General features: G+C 34.8%; 1 protein-coding gene across 1 annotated transcript in view; it reads right to left on the bottom strand.

The window, feature by feature from the left end:
• Positions 1–188: 188 nt before the first annotated feature.
• The window catches only part of LOC129759473 (uncharacterized), an 85,152-nt gene continuing 58,584 nt past the window's right edge, over positions 189–26,756 (bottom strand). Inside the window, exons 4-6 of the mRNA XM_055756948.1 lie at positions 13,231–13,364; positions 12,893–13,151; positions 189–388 (exon numbers count right to left, since the gene is read on the bottom strand). Coding sequence (XP_055612923.1) covers positions 189–388; positions 12,893–13,151; positions 13,231–13,364 — 593 coding nt within the window. The remainder of the gene's footprint in view (positions 389–12,892; positions 13,152–13,230; positions 13,365–26,756) is intronic.

Genomic DNA, 26,756 nt, shown 5'->3' on the forward strand with positions numbered 1-26,756 from the left:
GAGAGCAACCCAGGACGACAACAACGGCTGAGACGAAAAAATAACACATTTTAAATATATAATCCCATTTCGGTGTACAACAGGACGCAGAAAACTTTCTCCAGCTTTCACCAAAACCGGACACCGGATCTGCACCGGGGAATTTTTCGTCTTTCGTCTTCGCTCGCCTTTTGAAGTCAGCCGCCATTTTACAGGGCGGCTAACGAAGTTATTGCCGCCATCATCGCCATCGAGGAGGAAAGGGTTGTTAACAAAATGGCTACGTACGCTTGCTGGTGCAGCTGCTGAAGGATCGCCACCGCCATTGCCGCAGGACTTCGCAGCTGGTAGATGCTGCTGCTGATGATCTCCACAATTCCTCCTCGTCGCCACCGATGCAAGGACGAGCCTGAGGGAAGGAAAAGAAAATCGAAAAAAAAAACCAAAATTAAACCTTACAGAAGGAACACCCAGAAATTGAAAGTTGTAAATTAATTAATTTCGAAAGTAATGAGTTTTGTTTCGAAAGTGGATCTTGCCCCGGATCATTTGAGTAGCCCGAACAGAAACTGAGCTCAAAGTTTAACAAAACGAAAAACGAAACAGGAAAATGGACGGGGTGGAATTACTTTAACTCGATTCGCTTGGAATTGCTTGCTGCCCCGAAAGGAGTGAAACGATGGAAAGTATTCTATTAAGTAGGATTTGTTCTCGCCAAAGTAATTGGCATACATATTTTGTCGTGTGTTAGGTCGAGGTGTGATAATTGCCTTACTTTTATGGCAATTATTATAGGACTTAGGACAAATTTCACCAGAAGCTTTTGAGATAAATTTGGTGATTGTTTCATTTAAACAAGATGGCTTAAAATGTTGGGAATTAAATTTCCCGGATATATTGAAATTTATTCTAAGAATTTTTAAGAAACGATATCTTTCTTCGATGATTATGAGGCATATGTTTTTACGTATTAGGGTAGTTCAAAAACAGGCACATGTTCCGCAATTAAAACATTATTGCGGGCTGAAAGAGGTCCTGCCAGAAGGTCACATGCATTTAAATCATTAACTAATGATTTGATATATCTTAGTAAAAATGGCATGGACCATATCTTGGCGGATTGAAACTTTAATTTCAAAAGATAACCGAAAATATTCTGTGGATTCAACTACAGTATATTTACTTATTACTTTTCAGTACAGTGAGCGAAATAAGAATAGTCCCACTATGTGTTTTGCTTGTTAAAATACGAATGATTGAAAATCCTCAAAAAAAATTTCTACAATTTGTTTTGAACTGTTCAACGGATAAATCAAGGATAAGTTTACTTTTTTTTGGCACTTTTGAGGATCACCACTTATAGTTTTCTACAAAAAGATTATTTCTAAAAAAATACTGTGTTAAGATAAAAAAAAATAATGCTTTACGAAATATTTTAATAGATCATAGCGTTTTAAGGCGTTTTCTAGTATTCCAAAGGTTTAGAAGGCGATTTTAAGAGATGCTTCTCTAGCACTCAGTACTTTGTTATTTGAGCTATAAAACTTTATCAAACTACTTAATTTTTTCATTTCATGACGTGAAATGAGGAAAAAAGTATTTTGAGTAAACTGCAGTTATCTATTAGCAGTTATCTATTCACAGAGTCTGTAGAAGCATTATTATCCACTTTCAAGTATTAAATTTCAAGCAATAATTTAGATTTTTGTAGAAAAATTATTTTTCGCACGTTTTATCATATTTTTGGTCCTCAACGCAAATTGTTTCATCCAAAAAAAAGTAAAATGATTATTATTATTATAGATTGATTTATTTACGGGATTTAAACACTGGTGTCATTCACCCCTAGAGTAGTAAAAGCACAGAGAACAGACGTCCAATCTCGAACAAAAAATGTTCAGAAAAGTGTGTAAAAATTCAAAAGCTAACATCAGAAAAATACGTTAAAAATTGGCTAAAAGCAGTGCCATCTAGTGTGCCCTTGAAAATTTACAAAGCAACTTTTAAAGCGCTCATTTTTCGAAACGGCGTAATCGTTATGAACTCATGAATAAATTGATCAGCATCTTAGTAAAACGAACAGCTTCAATTTAGTGCTTGAAAAATGCAATTGAATTTACTTTAAACTTGACAAAATTTTACTTTTTTTATTTTAGCACAACTGCGGCAGAGAACAACTGAAAACTTTTGGAGTAAGCTTCCACGTTTCTTGAACGGTTATCGAAGTCAGAGGGAGTACCGGCTATGTCCAGTCAAATATGGACATTCTTGATGATCATTCTCACCCATTCTAGACATCTCAAAGCTGATTTCATTCACGTATCCAATCTGCATCTCATTGCTCAAAATTTAGTACTTCTTGCAAGGTTGATGCACATAGCGGATAAATTTTTGGATACATTTTATATCCAACATGACGAATGTTCTACGAAACTCCAACAGTGATTTTCTTGAAACATATCAAGTAGCTCATAAGACCTTTTCAAAACTGACTAAAATTTTGTTTCTTTTTCTCAGTTCTCTTTGGTGTGTTTGGAGACATCTGGCAAAAAACAAAAATTGGTTCAATAAGAGCGTTGGAGTTTTTACACAAGTTTCGAGGGCTAGCTTGTACGTCTGTTCTCTGTGGTAAAAGTAAGTAAACTTATGCTTGATTTATCCGTTGAACAATTTAAAACAAATTCAAAAAAATTTTTTTGGTAACTTTCAATCATACATATTTTAACAAGCAAAAGATGTTGTAGTACTAGTATTTCAATAGCTTCTTGTAAACCTCTTCGGAAAGTAATTGACTGGAAAAAGTGCATCACAAAAAATATACACTTTCTTCAGTGGAAAAATCAACGGAAAATTAAAGCAAGATCCTTCAGAAAATAACTGAAAATCCTATGAAACCCTAACAACAAGATTTATGGGTTTAACAAGTAAAAGTATATTTCATTAAAAAGATGAAACAAGATAAAACACGAAAACCATACAAAACAAAATTGAACACGACAAAACTGAATAAAACATGAAAAAATTGATAAAATGTTCAACAAGGAAGACACACGCAATGAACAATGAGGAATTGAGATAGATCGTTATGAAACTGGATAGAATCGGATGAAACAAGATAAAACCAGATTAAACAAGCTAAATCAAAATCACAAACGAAAAACAAGACAAAACAACTACACAACAAAATTTGATAAACCAACGATAAACATAACAAAAAACAGATAAAAAAATAGAACAAAGTGAAACTGAATCCCAGCGAAACATTTAAATAGAAATAGACGAAAAACACGCTTCAACAATGTTATATGCAACAAAGAGGATACAAAATGAAAAAGATAGAAAAAAATCAAACCATGTTAAATAATATGACAGCAAAACAGAACTTCATAAACTAGAAAAAAGGATAAGAAAGATGTAACACAACGGAACAAGATCAAACAAGCCAAAGCAAAACGAAACAAAATATGGATTAAAAATGAAACAATGGATTAAAAATAAAAAAAAATGATAAAACAATGGATTACCAGATTAAACATGATTTACAAAACATAGCAAGGAAAAACAAAAAAAATCATGAAAAAAAGATAGAACTAACTATAATAAGAAAACACAAGAATTAAATGAAAAAACAAAAGAGAACGAAGTGATAATCTAAAATATAAAATAAGTTATTTTTACACAAATGCTTTATTTTTACGTGGTTTGTTAAACAAGTTTTGTGACATAGACTGATTAAATTTTTTTATTCTATTTTGATTTTTTCGCATTAGATTTATTAAGTTTTCGTCCATTTTTTGGTATTGGTTATTTTGAAAGGAATTAACCTTTAGTTTTCACCTTCGGTTTATCGTTTTTTTTATTTGTATTTGCTTTTATCTGTTATTTTGTTTTACTTTTATGAATTTCATTTTGTGTTGATATTTTTTGTTATTTTATCTAGTTACATAAAACCAGATCAATCATGTTTTGCATCGTTTGACGTGTTTGATTCTAACCTCTGCGCCAAATCCCCTGGCAAATTCTAAATCGAACTTTGATGATTGAGTAAGGCTATTCAAGAGTAACAATCTTGACTCAAAAAAACTGATACTAAAAACTCAAAAATTTATCTCAGGTGCAAATTCTTTTATTGATAGTAGTTCAGTTCTAAATACTTTGTTACTTGGTTTTTGTTCCATATGATCAAATCAAAATTATATTTCTGTTTTCATATTTCGGATTCTGTATCCAGTGTCGAATTTTTCATTTTCAGTTCGAATCCACATTAGAAATCAGAAATTAAATGCTAGATTCATAATTTTCTATATTTGGATATATTTTCAATATTGAGATAATAATTCTACCAATATTGAAAATAAAATAAAATTTTAGACTATCCTGAGTTTTTGATTAATTTTTCAGAGTCTGAGTCCTTAAACTTAACCCTGTCATTGAAAGTGTTATTTCAAAAAGAATGATCTATAATCACATTATCTCGGAAACACGTGGATAGTTTTGAGTGATTATTTCGCAAAAAGTATTCTTAAGATTTAAAAAATTTTCACATGGTATTTTCATTGTTTCTGTGAGTTATCGAAGCAAATAGTTGGAAAATCTTCATATTTTTTTTTAATTAATTTTTGGAAAATCTTTGTTGTTCCTTCAAATTTAAGATCCTTACAATTTTATTTAATCTGATTCAATTACATAACTTATAATCATAGTTGGGAAGAAATTCACAAAATCCTATTAAAATGCTTCAACAATTTGAAAAACTAGTTTTTCAATTTGATGGGCCATGACTTCTAAAAGACTCAATATCAATCAAAATTGCTGTGTTCGTTTTGCAACAGTAGTCATGCATAAGGGGTAGACCGAGTCGATTTGGGATCATTTATGAATTTCTCAAACCCAGGGGTCTAAAAATCTTCGTTTTGGTTCAAAACTCATCCACGTTTTTTCGCAGAATTTTTAAGTAATTTTGAAATTTTATGTTTGTATGGAAAAATGGGACATTTTGAAGTAAAAAATCAACATCACTTTTTCTTCTTCTGTAGAATCGAGCCGGCTGATGTTTTTTGTGCCATTTTATAAATTTTTCAAACGAAATATCCCGCTGAACAACTTTGTTGAAGTGCGTAACTTCGTATCTTATTAGGCAAGTAAAAAGCTTTTTAACAGGGGTGTGGCAAAATCCGGGCATTTAATTTTTTCACTGACGAACACAAATCCGGCCAATATCCAGGGCTAATTTCATCAAATCCCAGAAATTACTCAACAAAAATGAAAAAAACAAAATTGGCAAAAAGGCTTCCCAAAAACCTTTCATGATAAGTTCTTTGAAATTTGCTCAAAAACTTCCGTTTTGGAGGCATACAAAAAAAAACCATCATAAATTTATTTTTGTTCGATTTTCCAAATAAAGTGAATGAATCCAGGCTATATACGGACTTTTTTCAATTAAATCCGAGCAACGGGGACGGACAAAACTGATACCAAATTTTGTACTCAATATCTGGGCAAAACCGGCAAATCTTTATAAAATAGAATCAAAGTAACGATCCAGACTGGAAAACTCAGAATAAGATTCATCATTTGAAATTTCAAGAAATATAAAAACTTTTTAAGCCTTCATTAAACCATTTGAAAAAAAAAATTAACTTATTTTTCAATTCATATTCACAAATCAGATTGAAAAAAATAATTGAAATAATGGATTCAAACTGTCACTTAAAATACCAGACTAGCAATTAAAGATCAATGAATGAAAACTCTGAAAAAATACACTTTTGGTTTCATATTTAAAATTGTGATTTGGAATTTTAGATTAAGATATTGTTTTTTTTTTACAGTTCAGAAATTGTTTCGCAATTCGAAACAAAGTACAAAATTCTTTTTTATTTTCAAATCTAACGCAGTATTCAGATTCAGAATTTATATTCAATATACAGATTAAGATTCAGCTCTTTAATATGTTTTCAATTAAAATAAAAAAAATCAAGATGACTACTCTGTTCAGAATTTCAACTCGTAGACTAATAACTTTTAATGGTTTATTCAATTTTAATAAATGTTTGTTTTTAAAATCGTTCAGCTAAAAATAACAAATATACAATTTTTCCAAGAGTCAAAGTTCAAATTAAGAACTTAAATTTGGATTTAATTTCCAAGAATCAGATTTAAACTGCAAACTTTTCCATTCATACTTTTAAAAAATTATGATTTTTTCTTATCGATGGTTTAAATCTTACAATTTATTCAAAAGTTTCATTAATTACTATTACTAATTCAACTAAATCGATCCACCAGCCTCTTGAGCAAGTTCAAAGATTTTTGCCGTCGATGAAAATAAATTGAATTTTCAAAAACAACTTTGTTAAAATCTGGCGGTACCAATCTGATTCTATTTCTACAAGAAAAGCTTATTCAATGTTCTAATCGAATAAGCCAAATAATCCAGGCTTTTGAACAAATTTAAATTATACTATTTATACTATACGATTCATTATGAAAAGTTAACTTAAAGTTTAGCCTTTTTTTCGAGAAACCATTTAATTTGGAAAACTTAATGTGAAAGCTCTTAAAAGTGAATGATCAAAAGACAGTTAGGGGAGATGAGGGCATAACGAGCACCCAGGGCATAATGAGCACTCCTTTTTTCTACATAAGTACGTATTTTCTTAAACAAATTTTTATAAGGACTTGTTTCGTACTACCCATAGTATTAATTTTTCACCATAAAAGAAATATCCTTTTCATCTTTACAGAAATATTAAATAATAACCAGCAAGGTTCTCAAGTGACGAAAATATTATAATTTTTGAGCACCACCAAATAAGCTTTTATGACCTTTAAATCATCTTGATCTGAAATGTACGCACTGCAACATGATCTACACGTTGTTTCTCAATTTTCAACATTATAAAATTTTTGATTTTTCACTTTAATCAATTTTAAAACGCTTTTTTACTTTAATTTGTTCACTAGAGGCGAACAGAGCACTATCAATGAAGGCATAATGAGCATTTTCTGCCGGGGAATCTAGCAGCGAATTCAACTCGATGAAGTCAACTGAATAATAGAGCTACAGCTTAGCTTGTTTCATCTGTCGATTTGGCCTATTTGTAAGGTGTCGGAGAGGTAATCAGTAGTCTCGAGTTCGATTCCTGTTCGAGGGGATCCGACATCTTACCAATAGGCCAAATCGTCAGACGATACAAGTCAAGCTGTAGCTCTATTACTCAGTTGACTTCATCGAGTCGAATTTGCTGCTAGAATCCCTGGCAGAAATCGCTCATTATGCCTTCATTAATGGTGCTCATACTGCCTCGGGGGGTTTCTCATTATGCCTCTACAGTGACTGGTTTTCAGCTTTCGGCAAAAAAATTTTAAAATGCATTTTTAAACGTGTTTATCTACTTTTTCAAGTTTCATCCAATTAGGCAATAGACTATTTGAGTGTTTGAACATGAAACAATGATGTAACTCACATATTACAGCTGTTCTCTATGATTAAATAAGCGTTTTCCTTAAGGTGGCCATTATGCCCCCATCTCCCCTACTTAAAAATAATTTTAAATGGAGAGAATTTGTACCATTGGTCTTCAAGAACTCAGGAATTACTGGACTTATTGGAGTGAAATTTGGAACGGTGTAGTTTTTTGAGTGAAGAATTGAATCTGTGAAATTTTGGGTCCGTCGCACTCTAGGGAGGGAGGGCTCCCAAACAAAGAAATCGTATCATTCGATAGAAGCGATAAAATTCAATCTATTGACAAGCTAATCCCATCACATGTTGTGGATATGCTTACATTTATATGTTCAGATAATTTAAGTTTACGAAGGCACCTCCCGCCAAAGAAAAGAGGGGTCCCTATCCAGTATGAAGAAAACACGAGACAATCCAAGCCTCATATTTTCAAAACGAAAACAAATTTTGGAAATCCATTTTCAACAAAAGATGCGCATTATCGTTATCTAAAATATTTAATTGAAATAAAATATCACCATGAAAAGATATCAACAAAAAATGATTTTTATAGGACCACCCTAACTTCATGAAAACAAATTATCATAAAACTTTCAGTTTAAGAGATAAATAGATGTCTTAGAAAAAGTTTAATGAATTATAATGTTCTACAATAATGTAGAATAATGTAGGCCTCTATCTCTGTAAGGAAATATTTTTCAGATCCCAGAAATCTTATGAACCATTCTAAAAAAACATTCATAAAAAATGACCGTCATTAAGTGTTGTAAAAGTTTGTGTTAGACTTCAAAAACATCAAACTTAAAGGGAAGACGTTAATAATTGTTTCCCGCTAAAAATCATTTCTTGCCCGGATTGGAAAGACGATATAAAATCGGCGTTGAGAATTCAATTCAACGGCTCTGTTTTTTGTTTGTTTCTGGGATGAATTATCCAATAGGATGAAATCTCATAAAATGTTATTCTAGGTTCGCTTGGGAGCTCGAGCCCTATGCCAGTAGTGCTTTTTCAAACATATTATCTTTGGCATAAATAGTACACTTTTCAACACATTTTCGGCACAGATTGATTTAATTATTTAATTTGGGACATTTCACCAACTTTATGGCATTCGTGTCCGTTTCGGAACAGAGTTTGGCTAAATTGGCATTGAACTTTCGCAATCTCTTCTATGGGTGCATTACTGCGTCATGAACCATCCATAACCAACGTTTCTCTTTGATTTAATGAGGCAGATTCCAGATTTCTTTTTTTTTTGCTTTTATAAATTTATTCTTTTATGAAATTTACAATAACAAAAATCCTATAAACTGGGCTGGATTAGGCAATTGGAAGGCCCATAGCATTTTTTCTTTGGGGAGGGGAGAGGGCGGGGAGGATATGAATCGATTATATATATTTGTATGGCATTCCGGAGGAAACATTATATTACAATCATGCTAAGGAACTTAAAATGAGCTCAGTATATTGACTTCAAATATCGATTATGTCTGTGTAGTCTTATGGTGTCTTAAAATAAAAAGTGTTTGATAATTCACTTGTAAAAATTGCAGAAAATTTAATCTACTTACTGAAAAAACAATTCTGATTAAAGCTGTATGTTGTTAAATTTGTTAAACGTTAAATTATAAAAATCGCGATTTGGTTCAAAACTCTGTTACTTACTAAAATTTTCCGATATAGAAGAATTAAAAAAAAATATTAAAGTCTTTGTTATTTCCCGTTGTATGTTCTTCATCTCAAGTAGAATAAATATTCCGCTCATGACAATTGGGAAGCATTAATAATATTTCAGATCTAGAATTTAATATTTAAAAATTTATTGAAAAGGATAAAATTCAAACTCCTTGGAGAAAAAGATATGAGAGCTCCTGGGTAAGATTTCAATCCAAAATTAAGATGTTTTAAGTTCCATAATTCAGTGAATCAAATTAAAATCATCATTTCAAGTCAAGATAACATCAAGAAACAAAATCCACATCAAATTTACATACGAAATTGTAAATTCTATTAAGGGGGGGGGGGTAGGGTCTAACGGGTATAAAAAAACACCATTTTCACGATTTTTTTCTAGAGCTATCGTTCAAACAAATGTATTCAAGTTTTTTGCATTATACAAAGCATTGTTAAAAGAACATTTAGTAATTTTTTCGTAGAAAAATATTGAAAAATGAGCCGGTGACGAAGCATTTTCGAGGATGCCTCTTAGAAAACAGGATTTGCGGTGGACACTGTATCTCAGCACAGAATCATCTGAATTCAAAAAATCAGAGCAAAATATTTTTAATAGATGTTTTTCTGGACCCCAACGTTTTTATTTAACTTAAAAATATTTTTATGAATTTTTTGTGGCTGTTTGTAGTAAAAACTACGATTTTTCACTTAAAAATCCGCCATTTTTCACCTATAAAATGTCCTCAAAGTAAAAAATCAAAAAAGAAAAACGTTGGGGTCTGGTATTTTATATGTAGAAACTATGTTCCAAATTTGAAAAGAATCGGATAAGTAGTTTTCAAATGACGATGTCCACGGATGTTAAAAATGTGCTTTCGAGAAAAACGCGTTTGAAGTTTCTGCCCTCTCCCTCTTGCAGTATTAGATAGGAGGAGATAAAGGCCTATAACTTCTACAGTTTTGCTTCAATTGACTTGAAAATTTGACACAACATTCTTGAAATGTTTTACAATAAGAAAATAAAAAAAAATCGATTTTTTTAAAGTGTTAGACCCTACCCCCCCCCCCCCCCTTAAAAATCGGAGCAACAATAGGAATTGTAAATTTAAAATTCATTATCCAAATGTTTGTTTCGATTGTATATCTATAAACACAAAAAAACATTTTCATACAGCTTGTTAAAAATTTCAAAATGCAATGTGAATGACATTTCTAAATCAACAAAATACTATTCTCATCAGATCAACTTTTTTAAACTGAAATTTATGTAAAACTGTGCTTTGAAATGTAACAAAAGTTACATTTAAAAAATTTAATCAGAGTGGGTATTAAATGTTTGAACACAGAAGCAAAAAATAGGAAAAACAAATCAGATAAGTAAAGTCTAGTGCCTTAAATAAAGATCTCGAGTTCTCAAACGTCAGAAAATCCATGATAGTGAAGTAAGAACATAAAACTTGAAAATTTTAATAAATTGATCTCTATTTTAAATCTCAAAACGATAAGATATAAAAATTTTAGGTATTCATGTTTATAGAATCACTCATTTAAATTCGCTATTCAACTATAAGATTGTTTTCATGATCAAATGATTTGTAAATGGTCGATTGAAAAGGACAAGCTGAATTTTAGACATTTATTTCAGCAGCAGATAATTTAAAACAGATGTATCCCAGAATCATGCAGATATTTATTTTTGTCGGAAAAGCTTTCAAAAAAAAGCATACAAATTAAGTAAACCATTGCTAGAATATTGTAAAAAAATACTCAAGGGGGTAGGTAGGGGTAAGTAGAGACGGTTGATTTTTTCTTTTACTTCTCAGGAAATTATCAACTAACTTGTGTTTTCTTGGCTGAATACATTACTTTATGAGCAATTACACAGTTCTAAATACCGAAAAAAGTGGTAAGTTATATTGCAACACACTAGAACCGATATTATCAAAAATATATACTTAATCCTGTGCACCATTGGATAACAAAAAGAAAATTAAAAAAAAGTGTTTACATCTATAGTTTGTATAAAGCCGTCTTCACTTACCCCAGGTACAATTTGGAGACAAAATTTTAGTGTTTTGTAAATAATCTCTTTTTTCTTCATTTTTAACCGCCACCGTTTGTTTTCTAACTTGTTATTTCTAATGTAAGGATTGTTTCAATGAACAGTTTGTCGTTAAGAGCCAGCTAGTTTACGAGAAATTTGCAATTGAAAATGGTGCCATCAATTCGACATCCAGGTTGAAAAAAGAAAATAAAAAAAAAGTCGCTGAAAACATTTGTAATTTTTGGAATCGTATCTTTTTACAGTAATTGGATAGATTACAAGTAAATTAAACATTCTGCATTAAAACTTTGGAAAAAATGGTGCACAGTATTGTTTTAATAGCTATTGCCCCTACTTACCCGGTGTGCCTTCCTTTTTTTGGAAGATGGAAAAACGGTTTGACGTGTTACGATAAAAAAAAAGTGGTTTTACGCTTTCTTTTTAATTTTTTATGTTGAAAAACTCGAAATCAACGTCCAAATTTTACAAGGTTTGAGAAGAAAAACTGTCTAGATTCGCTCAGCACACAAAATGCGGTTAAACCTGTGCAATGTATCTAACTTGAGGCACTCCTTAACTTATATTAAAGAAAAAATATACGAGAAATTATTTCCCCTTAGCTGTTTCATACATGCTTGACGTTCAAATTCCATTTTTTTTAAGTTTCGATTTCTTTTCCTTGTTTTCTAGAAATTTAAGCAATATGATAATAATAATATTAACGTTTTTTTCCTCGGGGCCCCCCTTAAACGGAGGGGAGGGGCGATATAACTGCCCCCTCTCCCCTTAATGCGGCCTTAGCCATAAAATTATATGAAGCGTTTGGCAGGGAATTCCACGCTTCATTCCTCCCTTGTTCATGTATTTTTTGCATTTTTAATTACATGGTTGGACTGGCCGTAGTAGAATTTACAATGTACCTATGTTGTACGCAGGTTCTATATTTTCCAGGATGCATACAAGTGCATACGAGTTGTAAAATTGCGTTAGATTTTTTTTCTCAACAGAACCTGGTATAGGATTTTTCATTTAAAAAAAATGGAAAAAAAATCCTTCGTTTGCACTCCTGAAGTATTTGCTTTCAAAGTCATTGCTTCATTAATCAGTTCAACGAGTTGCTAGTTGTTCTGATAAAATGGCTTTTGGGGTAAGAGAGCGAGTAGGGCATATTTTATGATGTTTAGGCATTTTAAGGACTTTTTACGTCTCAAGCATGTCTCATAGAGAAAAAGCAATTAACCCTTCACTATCTACACTATCTACTCATTGCCCGTTTCATTTGGCCAATGATTTTTTTTTTCTGTTTCGATGAAAGCCATTTTACTATCATTATGGCATTTTCGAATTTCTATCAACGTTGCAGTTGGGGGAAAGTCATTGGAAAACTTATCTGATACAACTGTGTGAAATGTTTACGCTTGGGCTCAAATTCACGGGCATCGGCACAAGAGGCAACCGACCTTCCAACTGAGCTATGTCACAAGCCCTGGCGAATGCTATGCATTCGTGTTTTAAAACTTGATTATTCGAGAAAGCAAATTTAAAATTGGTTGCTTTTTTAAATGAGCCTACAGCAACAAATGGAATAAAAAACAAAAATACTACAGATTCTAACGAATGACTGAATCCAATTCTTTAAGTGGTTAAAAAAATAGGAACTCACGAATAATCGAGTAAGGCTTAAGTAATGAAAATCAAATTTAAAATTTAATATTTCAATTTTTCACCTGAACTACTGTGCCAATTGACTAGCTTCTGGTTCCGCAGTTCGTCCGTCTGCGGAACGTAAATGATCTGCGTCGATTCTCGCGAAGCTTGGGGAATGGCATCGATCCGGGCCAAACATTTCAGAGTCAGCCGGCCGTTGATCTTCCCGAGCTTGCCCTCGTCAATGTGAAACCGAATCTCCAGAGTTCGATACCGCAGCGAGAACCCATCATTTTCGATCGTCGTTTCTTGCTGAGGCTGCAGATATTCGGCCGGGACCTGACGAAGAGAAAGAAGAGAGAGAAAATTGTGTCAACGTTTCGAATCTAATCTGGGGAGGACATCTTCAGGGACTCACAATGTGATCATTGATGAACCAGTAAAGTCGAGCCGGTGGACTGGACATGTCCGAGGAGCAATTGGCCACCACAAAATCGTCCAGGTTGTAGTTGTGCTGCAGCCCATTGATAATCGGATCGTACTGGGGTAGAACTGAAAGTAAAACAAAACAAACATACAGATTACTTGTTGGCTTTTCGTCCGTCGTTTCGGTTGTTTTATGGAACGTTTTTCTTTCTTCCCCCAACCCCCCCTTAGAGAAAACGAAACCCATTAGTTACTTCTCGAACAGAAAATTGATTGTTAAAACAAACTGACTGAGGCAAACTTTAGGTATGGCCGAGCGCCCAGAATCATCAGCTGATTCCGGATGAGCCCGGTTTCTCCGAGTTTAAAGGCAAACTTTTAATGGCGTTTCATCAAACAAGTCAGACCGGTGTGCCCTGGCCCTGCTGGTTGAAGCTTTCTGGAGGGTTTATGTTCGGGTTCCCGGTTCCGGAGAGCGAGCGAACTTCTAGACAAAATCCCAAATCGACTTTCCCAAACAGCATTTCATCTCTGACAAACGGAAAAACGAGGGTTTCCATCAACCCTGGAATGGGTGGGGTCAACTTTCGGTAAATGGTAGAAAGGAAAAAGTGTGTCCTTTGTGGGCAGAGTTGGATTTAGACCGAAGGCTTAATCAGGGGATAAAAATCATATGTTATTCAATATAACAATAATTTAGAAATTCTGACAGTTCACTTGAGTCGTTCAATATTCAAAACATACGTGAGACCATCGTTGTATTCACAATAGATGAAAAATATTGATTAGTTCTCAATACTAAAAACAGATTAATTTAAATCGAGAAATACTCCTGTATTTCCTTTTGTGCATAACTTGTTAACTGACGATCAAGATTTTGATTTAAAAAAAACAGGTTAATAAATTTAGGAATTTTTACATGTCCCATAATTTTGTTTTGGGTTCTATTTACTGTCGAAAAATGCAATAAATATTTTGGATACGATTAATTCGGCCCTGTATATGCGCAACGAGTTTTAAACATTTCATTCAAAAATAATTCAAAAATATTAACCCTTCATTTCATGACTTTTTATTTTTCCTTAAAAATAATTTTTAACAGTTGGAAATGATGAGTACATCAAGAAAAAAATTGAAATAAAATACGATTTTTCACTTTTTCCATACATTAATTGTTGCAAATTTGTTACTTAATGAAACGAAGGGTTTACTTTAAATATTTCTTTGTACGTGCGGTACATATCATGTGAACAAATACCACAAATCTTACTTGTACCCCAGAAAAAGTATGTGTCGGTATATTTTTTTTTAAATATGTGTTTTTATTCAAGTGTTTTCAAAAGTTTATTTCAAAGCTGTTTAAAAGTAGGATGAAAATAAAAAATCACAAAAAATTGCTTTGTAAAGCCAATGAGTTTGTTGATTTAAACAACCTTGGAAAAAACATTTCATGAAATTATTGAAAGAGATCCAAGCAATCATCAAACAGGTATAAAACAGCTTACTTAGCCCCATCATTGATCTGAAGTATGTTTTTGCAGCCTAAAATTCTTATTGATACTATCAATTTCCAAAACTATTCTCAAAGTGATTCAATTCAGCTTTCAGTTTCCAAAAATTGTAAAATGGACAAAAAAAAATCCCTTTTTATTGCTTTTCAATGCAAGGCATCAGTTCATATCACCTTCTCTTGAATTTTTTCTATGATAAGTTCATGGTACACACTACAAGTACAAACTCGACAAATTACCGACAATTTGCCTAGATTTGTTCAATTTGCTACTCTTTCCTACATTTCCTACACATTTCGCATCAGAATGGTCATTCAAGTTATCAAATTATCTATTGAAAAAAAGAAATCCTGGCTTAGGTATCGAACCCCGACCTTCGTGGTGAAAATCAAACACGCTACCGCAAGACCACACCTAGATGTTGTTCTAGCTGAAACTAAAACTCGAAGTGTGATTTTGTAACATAACTGCAGGCGCACCCGCCCAACCGGATAGCCAGCCAGCCTGGAGGCACTTCAATGCACTTTTTCTGACTTAGTGAATTCCGTTTACAGTAGGGGAGAGGCGGGCTATATGCGCATATTAAGGAAAACACACATTTTCTCCCATATTTCGATAGACAGGAGCCTGAAAACTATATGCACATGAGCGGACATCTGTTTTCTATACGTAAGAGCAATTTTTCTGTTAAAATCTCTTACAGTTTTCGTGAAAATAATTTTATAATAAAAGAAGTCAAAATAGCCGATTTCCGAAACCGGCGGGCTAAATGCGCATATTTATGTTTTAAGCTATATTTCATTTACACTCGCAATATTTTGAAATTATTTAATTGAAAATGGTAGAAACGGATGTTAGGCATACGTCAAGGCTGAAATTTTGGTGAAATTTTTTACATCACTAGTTCTTTTGCATGAAACATAGTTAAGAATGTCATATGGCCATATTTCATGGTAATATTTTGTTCATATTGTATTTTTATCGAATCAGTATGAAGTTCTTCTTTTTTCGCTGTAAGATCGTGATTTGAGCGTAGATTTAATGTTGAAATGATAGAAAGTAAAAAAATTATAAGAATAATCTATTTTTCTTGATATAGGCATTTAACCTGCCTTGATATGGGCATTCGGAACCTGTCTCGTATTCCAATATCTTATCATCTACAACTTTGCCAAAAGCTTCAAGTTGTTGAATTTCCGATTTCCAGATGAATAAGAAGGAAAAACCATTCAAACTTTTGTTCACAGAATCTGTACGCACGATAATTAAAGTTCAATATATTATAACAAAACTGACAAAAATCTTGTTTGAATTTTTAAATTTTTCCGACTTTATTTAACAATTTAATTTTTTCATGCCATGTGTTAAAAGCGTACTACCCTCAAACTGCACTGATTAGATATGATGAATCTCTAGCCATATCGTCAATCGGCTGTATGCGCATATTACCTAACATGCGCATTTAGGAACACTTCCCCCTACCTTTGAGCATTTCCCTCGCTTTTTGTGACTTAAGTTCCTTACAAAGTATATATAAATGAATTTGCAAGATTATCAATAAGTGCATTAGATTAGATTAGATACATTAATATAGATTAGATTAGATAGATCAATAAGTGCATACAATTCACCCAAGTAAATTAGGTAGTAGTTTCTCTTTGTCAGCTCATTTGTATCTTTCAATGCCTTCATTTAAGAAAATATGTGAATTTTTGTTGCTTGGAAGTAGCGCTCAACGAATGCCATTTTAGAAAACTTTTCAATAGTTAAAAATTTTGAGTTTTGAATTTTCCATGAAATATTTTGCTTCTTCTCGCAAGCATAAAATGAAGCTCAAGAAAAGGCAATGCCAATAATTATAAACAAGCTTCATTTCAAGCTTATTCAAATTTCCTGAATGAATAAATATGTGAAAATTTCTTCCTCCATAAAAAAAGCTATTCAAAATTATCTCAAATTAAACAGTGAACCCAAAATCCTTAAAAAACATATACCAGGGTCAGAAGAAACTCATTTTTCGCAACGGTTTAATGAGGATGTTTAAACTAAAAGCATTTTAAAAAAGACAATGCTTTTGCACTGGTAACATAATTAAAATTAACTTACGTTTTAAAAAATTGAGAAAATTAGAATAAAAATTTGCATAAAATGAGAATTTTATTATCAGAATATAAATCAAGCTATATACAATATCCTTTATTTTGGTTAATTTTTTTTTCCAACTAACAAAAAGGTATGAAGTAGAAAAACAATCAAGATACAATTTCTATATTATACTACAAATAACATATTTCAATTTTGAATAGCTTAATTTCGAAGAAATTTGTTTAAAGCTCCTGTTTATAATTTTAGTACCTTGATAGAGATTTAAAGTAATTCGAAACGTTGAGTGGAGAACATATAAAAAGTTCTTTAATTGACCCGATATGACCGTAAAGCCAATTCATAGCCTAGAAATCATTCCCGGTTGAACAATAAATTTATTTTAAATTGAGAATAAGAGAATGCGTATTTTTTTTAGAAATAACTTTGCAAAAAAAACTAGAAAATAGGATAAAACCATTTATGTATTTTTTTAATTGCGGATGGACTTAAAATATAAGAATGACAAAGAAGTGAAAAAGTAACATAAATATGAAAAATACTGATAATTATGGCCTTTGTGAAGAAAACAAAAACTTAATTAATTAATTCAATGAAAGAGTTTTGAACTAAATTTAAACAATTAAAATTTCAATTCTCATTGAAATATACATTGATGGTAGTATAATCTATGCGAATTCAAACTGAACTTAAAAAAAACCAAATCATAAAAAAATGTCAAACCTTAAAATAATAATATGGAAAAACGATTAGAAAGTGGAACGTATATTGATTTTTTTTTTATTTCACTTCCTTCAACATTTGATAAAGTTTAATCCTAGTCCTTGGCATATGTTTTGGTTATATTAGTTCAAAATAATACAAAATGAGGCTTCACAATCTGTGAACAAAATAAAAATCCAATCCCAATTTTAAAGATTTGAATTGAATCATTTTTCAAAACTTAGATTCATGATTCGTAACTAAATATTTGTTCAGTCCACCAAGCGGACTGAAGAATGGGAGAATCCGAGAGAATGGAGAAAACCCGTTGCGCGACGCACAAGTAGCGAGAGCTATAAAAGCAAGCGGTCGCGTCCCCGCGGAGTGACAGTTTATCGCTTACCACCGACCCGATTAGACGTGCTTTTGATTTGCTGCTGTTTTCCAATCTCCATCGCTGAGTTTCTCAATCACGGACATCTCAATTGAAGGATTTTTCTTTCGAGTTCTGTGTTCTGCTATAGTACAGTGACATTGTGAAAACCCGTTCCCCGAATGGCGGAATCATTTCCGCCCTGGGGTGGACTGCCCGGTCCATCCCACAAAAACTCCAGGACCATTCCCAGCTGGATGGATCCGGACAATTTGGAAATTGAATTAAAAACGAACACACACATATAGGATCTCAGTGAAACTTCATGTTTCTTTGAAGAGATCTAATTTACTTAACTCTAAAGGTGTACATCTTTCAAGGATATTATGGCTAGCATCTTACAAATGCTAAAACCACCAGACCAGAGAAAGAGTACTATATGTGCCGTGATCGGGATTTGATCTCATGGACTCTAGCTTAGAAGACTGGAACGCTATCCTCTAGGCCACGACCGGCGGATCAGCTACATAATTTACACGGCCAGGTGCAATTCCTTGTTCTCAAGCCAACCAACCAAACGAAGCTGCCCCAAAACCCATTCGTAATCGCCAAATCTATCGATCGGATTGCCGGCCGCATCGATGGAGCCAGCCCAACCGATGGAGGAAAATCGATTCTCCTAGCCGTCCGAAGTCAAAAACAAAGCGATCAGCTCCTTCAATTGAAGGAACTGATTGATGGAACTCCAGTTATTGTTGAGCTTCATCCCACAAGAAATACTAGTCAGTGCGTTGTTTCTTGTCGGGAAGTGGCTGATTTAAAGGACACTGAAATTTGCCAAGCCCTCGAGGATCAGGACGTGGTGAAAGTTTATCGATTCACCAGGAAAGTTGAAGGCAAAACTCTCCCTACCAACACCATGGTGCTCACCTTCAAGGGTACCGTTCCGCCAACCCACGTTTGGTTTGGATACCTTCGGGTCCCAACCAGGCCCTACTACCCGCGCCCCATGCAGTGCTTTGCTTGTGGGAGGTTTGGACATACAAAAACCAAATGTCCAAACAATCCCATCTGCCCAAACTGTGGTGATAATACACTCCATCGTCCATACACTACATCGTTCGTATCCGAGTGGATATGGGAATCCCCCATTCCGATGCCGTTAAGGAATACCGCTCCCGCCTCAATTCCGCCTCCCACTCCCGAGTACAGCAAAGATTGCTCAACCCTCTACCATCCGCCCAAGACAACGACAAAATCAAAGCGCTCGAAAAGAAAATCGCCGATTTGCTTGAGCAAAACGCCCAACTTCTCGCCAAAATCACCGCCATTGAAAACAGCCAAAATGACGATTCCGACACTACCCTCACCGACACCAATAGCGAGGCCTCCATGGACACAACCGACGATTCTCCGATTCGCAACTCTACCCCAAAGCGTGGTCGGGGCACCGAATCACCCGGAAACATCTCTCCTGCGAGACAAACCAAGAGCCTCAAATCTACCAGTCAACCCGGTCCCCCCATCTACGCCAGTCAATCCAACAGTAAGGAATCCAGTCGTCTCCCACCCCCTGGCATTAATCGGTAAGTCATTTTGTCCCTTAACTTCTCTGTTCCACTCATACTCCAACATCTCAATAACTCATTTCCTTCTAAAATCGTCATGGCTCTCAACGGTCCAACACTAAGAACATCTACAAATTTTGCCATACAGTGGAACATCTTAGGCCTAAAATCACGATTACCTGAAATTCAACTTCTTGTTACCAAATTCTCCCCAATAATTTTCGCCCTCCAAGAAACCTTAGTTCCTCATTCAACCGTTCGCACCAATCTTATCAAAGGCTATCAGCTACATACCTTCAAGGACTCTCATAGCAGAGGTGTAGGAATAGGGATTAAAAATGGATTTCCTTACACTCCCATTACCGTACAATCTACCCTTAATATCGTTTGCGTACGTCTCAAAGCACCTATTGAAATATCAGTCGTATCCTTGTATGCCTCACCCTCTCTCCCATTTCAAGAATTCACCGAAGGCATTGAAGATCTAATTCCTCAAATTCCAACACCCATTATTATCCTCGGTGATTTTAACGCCCACTCCACCGAATGGGGGAGTAAGGAAACTGATAGACGAGGCCGTTTCCTCGAAGACTTTGCGATGATCAATAATATAACAATTTTAAACGATGGGTCCCACACTCGCTTATGTCCCCAATCTGGTAACACCTCAGCTCTTGATCTGAGCCTCGTTTCTTGGTCCCATGGGCCAAAATTTAGCTGGTCAGTTCTCGACGATAATCGTGGCAGCGATCATTTTCCAATTCTCCTTAAACTCGAACATCCCACCCCAATAGCTGCTGCCAGGCCTCGATGGCGTTACCACGAAGCTGACTGGATTGGATACCAGAATTACATCGATCATCTTTTCTCAATTCAAAATCCCTCTTCTATTCAAACCTTTAACACAATGGTTCTTGACGCCGCCGCCAAATACATTCCCCGCACGACCGGAAAACCAGGTAAATCAGCAGTCCCATGGTGGGGCTCCGAAGTACGTGATGCTATTAAAAATAGAAGAAAAGCCCTCCGATCTCTGAAGCGATTACCAAATGACGACCCCCAAAAGCAAAGTGCCTTAATTGCTTTCAAAAAAGCTAGATCAACTGCTAGATTGGTAGTTCAGACCGCCAAAGATAATTGCTGGAAAAGGTTCACAGAGGAAATTAACCCCAACACTCCCTCTAAAGTCCTTTGGAACAAAATCAAAGTCCTCCATGGTGAACCCCGAAAAAACCAATACCACCTTCTTTTAAATCGGCACTACACAAACGACCCCTCCCTGCTCGCTGAAGCCCTCTCCAAACACTTCACTTCAATTCCCCCAACCATCAATAATCTCAACCCCGTTACCCAAAACTCACTCCCTAACCAAAACATCTCCCCTTCCACCATTTCTCCCCCCTCAAGTAATCAACCTTTCAATTCTGACTTCACTCCCGAAGAGCTCTACTCCGCCCTTCACAAGGTCAAAGGTCTGTCTTCCGGCCCCGACGACATAGGATATCCACACCTTAAAAATTTGTCCCCTCTTGCAAAAACTACATTCCTAAAAATTATTAACAACATATGGAATGAAGGAGCTATTCCCGATCCCTGGAAGCGTGGGCTGGTAATCCCGATTCCCAAACCACAAAAAGACCCTTGTAACATCGACAGCTATCGTCCGATTACTCTCCTTGACTGTGCTGGAAAAATCATGGAGAGAATGGTCAATCATCGACTCAATACCTTCCTTGACCAAAACAACCTGCTGAACAAGCAACAGTTCGCTTTCCGACCAGGGCGATCTACGGACGACTACCTATGCCATTTAGAAAACATTCTCGACAGCTCTTTGAACCAACATCAACACATTGAACTTCTTTCCCTCGACCTCTCTAAGGCCTTTGACAGGGTCAACCAGAACATCATCGTCAGCACTCTACGTGAATGGAATATCGGTGGTCGTATGTTTAACTACATAAACAGCTTCCTTTCCAACAGATCTATTCAAGTGCTAGTTAATGCTACTCTTTCTAATCCCAAATCTGTTAACACAGGAGTTCCTCAGGGATCTGTCATTGCTCCAACACTCTTTCTAATAGCTATCAACTCCATCTTCAAAGTCATACCCGATAATATAAAAATACTAATCTATGCCGACGACATACTACTAATCTCCATCTCCCCTTTCGCGCGTCTCTCGCGTAAAAGACTGCAATCAGCTCTCGACCTGGTCGCTGACTGGGCTCCTAGTGTTGGGTTTCAGTTCTCCCCAGAAAAATCCAAACTACTGCATCTTGGCCCGAACCGAAAGAAATTAAAGAAAATTCCACCCATCATCATGTATGATCAAATCATTCCTTTAGTCCATTCCTTTCGTCTCCTTGGAGTCTGGATCGATGATCGACTTAATTTCAAATCCCATTTCGATCATATCAGGAAAAACGCTAACAACAAAATCAATATACTACGTATCCTATCCAAAAATCCAAGCCTGGCTAATCGGGATTCACTCCTACGGTTTTTACACGGATGGCTTCTCCCATCTACTCTCTACGGTCTAGGTTTCGTTAGCCGAGCCAGCTCCACCATTCACGACAAACTTCAACCTCTGTACAACCGGTGCATCAGGATCATCAGCTCTGCTTTTGTTGCAAGCCCAACGCTATCGCTAATGGCTGAAAGTGGAGAGACCCCTTTCAACTACCTCATTGCTAAACACCTTACCTCAAAGTCGTTGCGCTGGCTCGCCACTGGAGGAAACACTGATTCCCCATTAGTAATTCGAACCGATTCCTTACTCCAAGATCTTGCCAACATTTCCATCCCAACCATCTGTCAAAGAAGACCAACAGCCTTTCGATATTGGACCGAAAAGACCCCCCATATCGACCTCTCCCTCACCCACTCAATAAAAGCCGGTCAACACCCTGCAATAGTGCTTCCCCACTTTCGCAACCTTGTTGAAAAGAAGTACTCCTCGGTTCCACACATTTACACCGACGGCTCTAAAACCGCCGATGGCAAAGTTGGCTGCGGTATCTACGACTCCATTGACAATAGAAGCATTGCCTTGCCCACCGTGTGCTCCGTATTCAGTTCCGAAGCTTTTGCACTCCTCAACTCCCTTCAAAATTTCCCCACCCATTCCAACCCCCCAACAGTCTTCTCCGACTCTGCAAGCGTCCTGAGAGCCGTCTCTGCCGGCAATATTAAACATCCATGGATTTCATCAATCTCCGAGATAGCCCTAACCAAGAAAACCACCCTCGTTTGGATACCTGGACATGTGGGTATCCCCGGCAATGAGGCGGCAGACCGCCTGGCATCCCTTGGTACTAATATGATACCCCCTGAAATACCCATTCCACAACAAGACGCATACCACTACATTAAAACTCAGCTGGCTCAAGCCTGGGAAAGAAACTGGTACTCCAACCGACAAGCCAAGCTGCGCGAAGTTAAAAACAGTCCCCTAAAGTGGACTGACCGTATCAACCCCCGAGAAAGAACCGCCATCACTCGACTTCGGATTGGTCACACCAGGTTGACCCACTCCTACCTTCTTGATAAAGAGGATCCACCAGAGTGCCCTTCGTGCAACTGCATACTATCTGTCCGACACATTCTAACCGATTGTCTAACCTACTCCCAACAAAGAACCGCCTGCCAACTGAGCGACAGTCTCCGACAAGTATTGTCTAATTGTCCCACCGAAGAAGCCAAACTGATTGACTTCCTAAAAACTACAAAACTGATAAACCAACTGTAAAAAGACAAACTCCCTGGTCGTCTGTCCACTGCACCCAATCTTGTCCCCTACATGTTTGTCGCTATCTTTCTCTTTCCTTTCTAAAATCTCACAGTGAAACAAACTAGCAAACTTATAAGAAACTTAGCAAACTTATAAGGACTATGAAACCGCAAATTTTTCCCTATCTCTTTTTACTATCACTTCCCTTTCTATGTGTATGTTAAAAAAAAAAAAAAAAAAAAAAATACAATAGTTTGAAACAAGAGGAATAGGGAAGAATGACCCTGGCAGTTAAACTCCCTTGAAAGAAAAAAAAAAAAAAAAAAAAAAAAAAAAAAAAAAAAAAAAAAAAAAAAAAAAAAAAAAAAAACCGCGGAGTGAGTTTTGATCCAACCGTCGCGCAAGCAACATCGTCCCGAGAGAGCCGAGAGCGGCTCAGAAGAGAGCCAGCCAGCAGTGGGCTGCATTAAGGCCACCAGAAGGAAGCATCAGTAAAACATCGAGTTCTCTTTTGCTTCGCTCCTGCTCTTGCTCCGATTCCACAACCAATCGGCTCTTTTCAGAGCCTACTTCGAAAGAGTTTGGATCTCGGTCAACTAGGCGATCGAGATCCCCCCGAACCTTGGCCCCCAGGCAGCGTTGTGACAACCTGTCTCCACTGGTGGGACAACCATGCGTGGTTGTCCCTTTGAGGTCCAATCCCACGAGGGGGGCGGACAAATTTGCCACACCAGTGGTAGTTTTGCCAAGTGCTCACAGTAAGCATACAGTCCACCCTCTCCAATATTCATACCAACAAATTCATAACAACATTCATAACAGATTACCTATGTCCTTTAAAAATTTCGATCAAAAAGTTATGTGCTAAAATTTGAATTTCAAATTAATTCTTGAGTCATAACTGAGATTGCCTGGAATTTTTGGCTCGATTTTGCTTCTTTGAATTAACAAATTTTCAAAAATAGACCAACGAAAAGGATCAATTAAGTGAATCTTATCAAGTGAAGAATCGTGCATTTCGAAGGAGTAGAGAGACCTTCACCGTACATTTTTTCTCATCAAATTAGCTGTTAAATTTCAAAAATAGATCAGAAATTCAAACTTTTTTGATCCATTTTCTGTAAAAAAATAATTTCGATATCATTTTGTACAAATTCAATCTGCGAACCATCAATTTTCCAAGTGAGAAAATGTTATTGAAATGTTTCTTCAGATATTAAAGTCATATCATATATAAAGATTAAATAATAAACTTGTTGCTGTAAAAAAAATTAAAAGAAATTTTCAAATTATTTCTCTCTTTTTCATATTTCTTAAGCTTCTTCACATCAGCAAAAGGTAAACACAATGAAATTAAAATTATTCTCATTTTTTAACTATTCGTTCGGAAAACAAATATTTGCGGAAAGTTTTGATAATTAGATTAATGAATTGAAAATTGATTTTAAAACTTTTTTTTTCATTAATCTGATATATTTTACTGCATATTGATAAGGAAATGTCGTGCTGTTATTATGAATTTAAAATTTCTAAAATTCATTTCTTATTATGAATTGTGTTCACAAAATTTTATTTTTCAACTCCACCTTTAAATACTTGCTTTTGTTACGAAGCATTGTTGAGAAACTCGATTTCTTCAGAACTCAACGTAATCTTCCGATTTGGAGCCTCGATGGATAAATTGACGACTTATGCTGAAAAAAATTTACTTTTGGCAAGTTTTTAAACTTTTTTAAATCTAAATAATATTCTGACATAAAATAATAAAAATGATTCTGAATTCTGGAGATATTGGGATTTTTCTTTCATTTATTTGCTATTAAATTTCAATCCTAACTTTTTTTTTTCAATCAGAAACGAATGAAATTAGTTTCAAACCCAAACAACAACAAAGTTGGAACAAAGAATGTTTATATTGTAGTGATCATACAGAATTACGCCAAAAATAAGAAGGTCATAATCTCAATAAAATTGTTGTGAAACCAGTCAATCTTTTTATGATGTCCAGCATTCTACAGAATAAAACGAAACATTATTTTTTATTGTTTAAATGACACATTAGTCTTAATTTTTCATAAAGGTTTTCAAAAGTTATTTAAAAAAAATCATGAAATAAATGAAATGATTTCCTATCAATTTGAAAATATTTTGACCTTCCAAAAATGTTTAATGCTATGATTTATTTGCTCAAATATTCTCAGAGTGATCAACTACCACACTATTATTTCACAGAATTTGAGCTCTTTTTAAGAATTTTGGTTTGAGGTTAGGGTTTTAGACTTTATGCATTAAAGATAAAGATGATAAAGTCAGTCTGCCAGTAGAAGTCCCAAATACACTTCAAAAGCGCCACATGAAATTAATCACCCCAATACAAAATTTTTCTGCAATTTACCATCATACCATCATGAATTCAAATAACCTCTTTTGATGGTGAAAATGCCCACAGAGAAAATATTTTTGAAAATTCAAGAGTATACCGACTACGAAAAGGTCTTAATTTCGAATTTCGAACGTTTTCGTGTGTTTTAAAACGGTTTTCTCGCTTTAACCGCACATGCCCTGGTTGGAAATATTAACTGGTTTTGATTATATTCGATTCATTGTGTAGGTTATATATTCTAGATTTTTTACATTTCAAAATAAAGTCAATGTGTATTTATTACCAGGTAATCAGAAGCTGTTTCAGAAACAAAAAAGTACGAAACAAGAGTATTATTTTAAATTACTTATAGCTTCTGACAGCTTTGCTGAATTCTAGTGTACCATTGATTTTTGGAATCGTCAAGAATACATCTATCCATCGATGTATAAATATGTTGTAGTCCGATGAAAGTTTTAACCGCTATCTCGGATCTTCCCGTAGAAAAAAATCTAACTTTAAATAATAGACTTCCAACTTTGGCTTTGCTTCGCTGTATTTTATTTCTTAATCAACCAATTTTCAAAACTTAATTTTTAGTTTTTTGACATTTACTTGATTATCATTTTTATAGAACATACTTGGTCTCTAAAAAGTCCCAGTTCTCCAGAATGTTGGATGATGATTAAATTGTTTGGAATGATTACTTTCGGACATATTGACCCAAACAGCTTTGGAGGGATAAACTATATTCTGAAATCATCGAAAAAGGTACATAAGGTACTAAATGTCGAATTGAAATGCTTGACGCAAATTTGAAATTACAAAATTTAATATTTCAAGTTACAGTTACGTTAAAAAAAATGAAATTGCGTGAAGCAGAGCACTTGCTTCCAAATTTGACCAGCTACCATTTCTCTCTGGATTGATATTTTTTTATGAAATTTTCACAAAATCTAGTACAACTATCCAACTAGCACTCCACAAAATTTTAAGACTGTACAAATGATTTTTGAGAATTTTCTCAAAAACCAAAAATGGTTAAATAAAAACGAGCGTGAACATCACTTGCGCACGATATTTTTTTCTCTTCTCCGGAGTAAGACTTTGAAATTTAATCACAAATAATTTTTTTATGTTATCACGTACAGAAATGTGTAAAC

This window comes from Uranotaenia lowii, chromosome 1 (assembly GCF_029784155.1).
Source record: "Uranotaenia lowii strain MFRU-FL chromosome 1, ASM2978415v1, whole genome shotgun sequence".
Lineage (NCBI taxonomy): Eukaryota > Metazoa > Arthropoda > Insecta > Diptera > Culicidae > Uranotaenia > Uranotaenia lowii.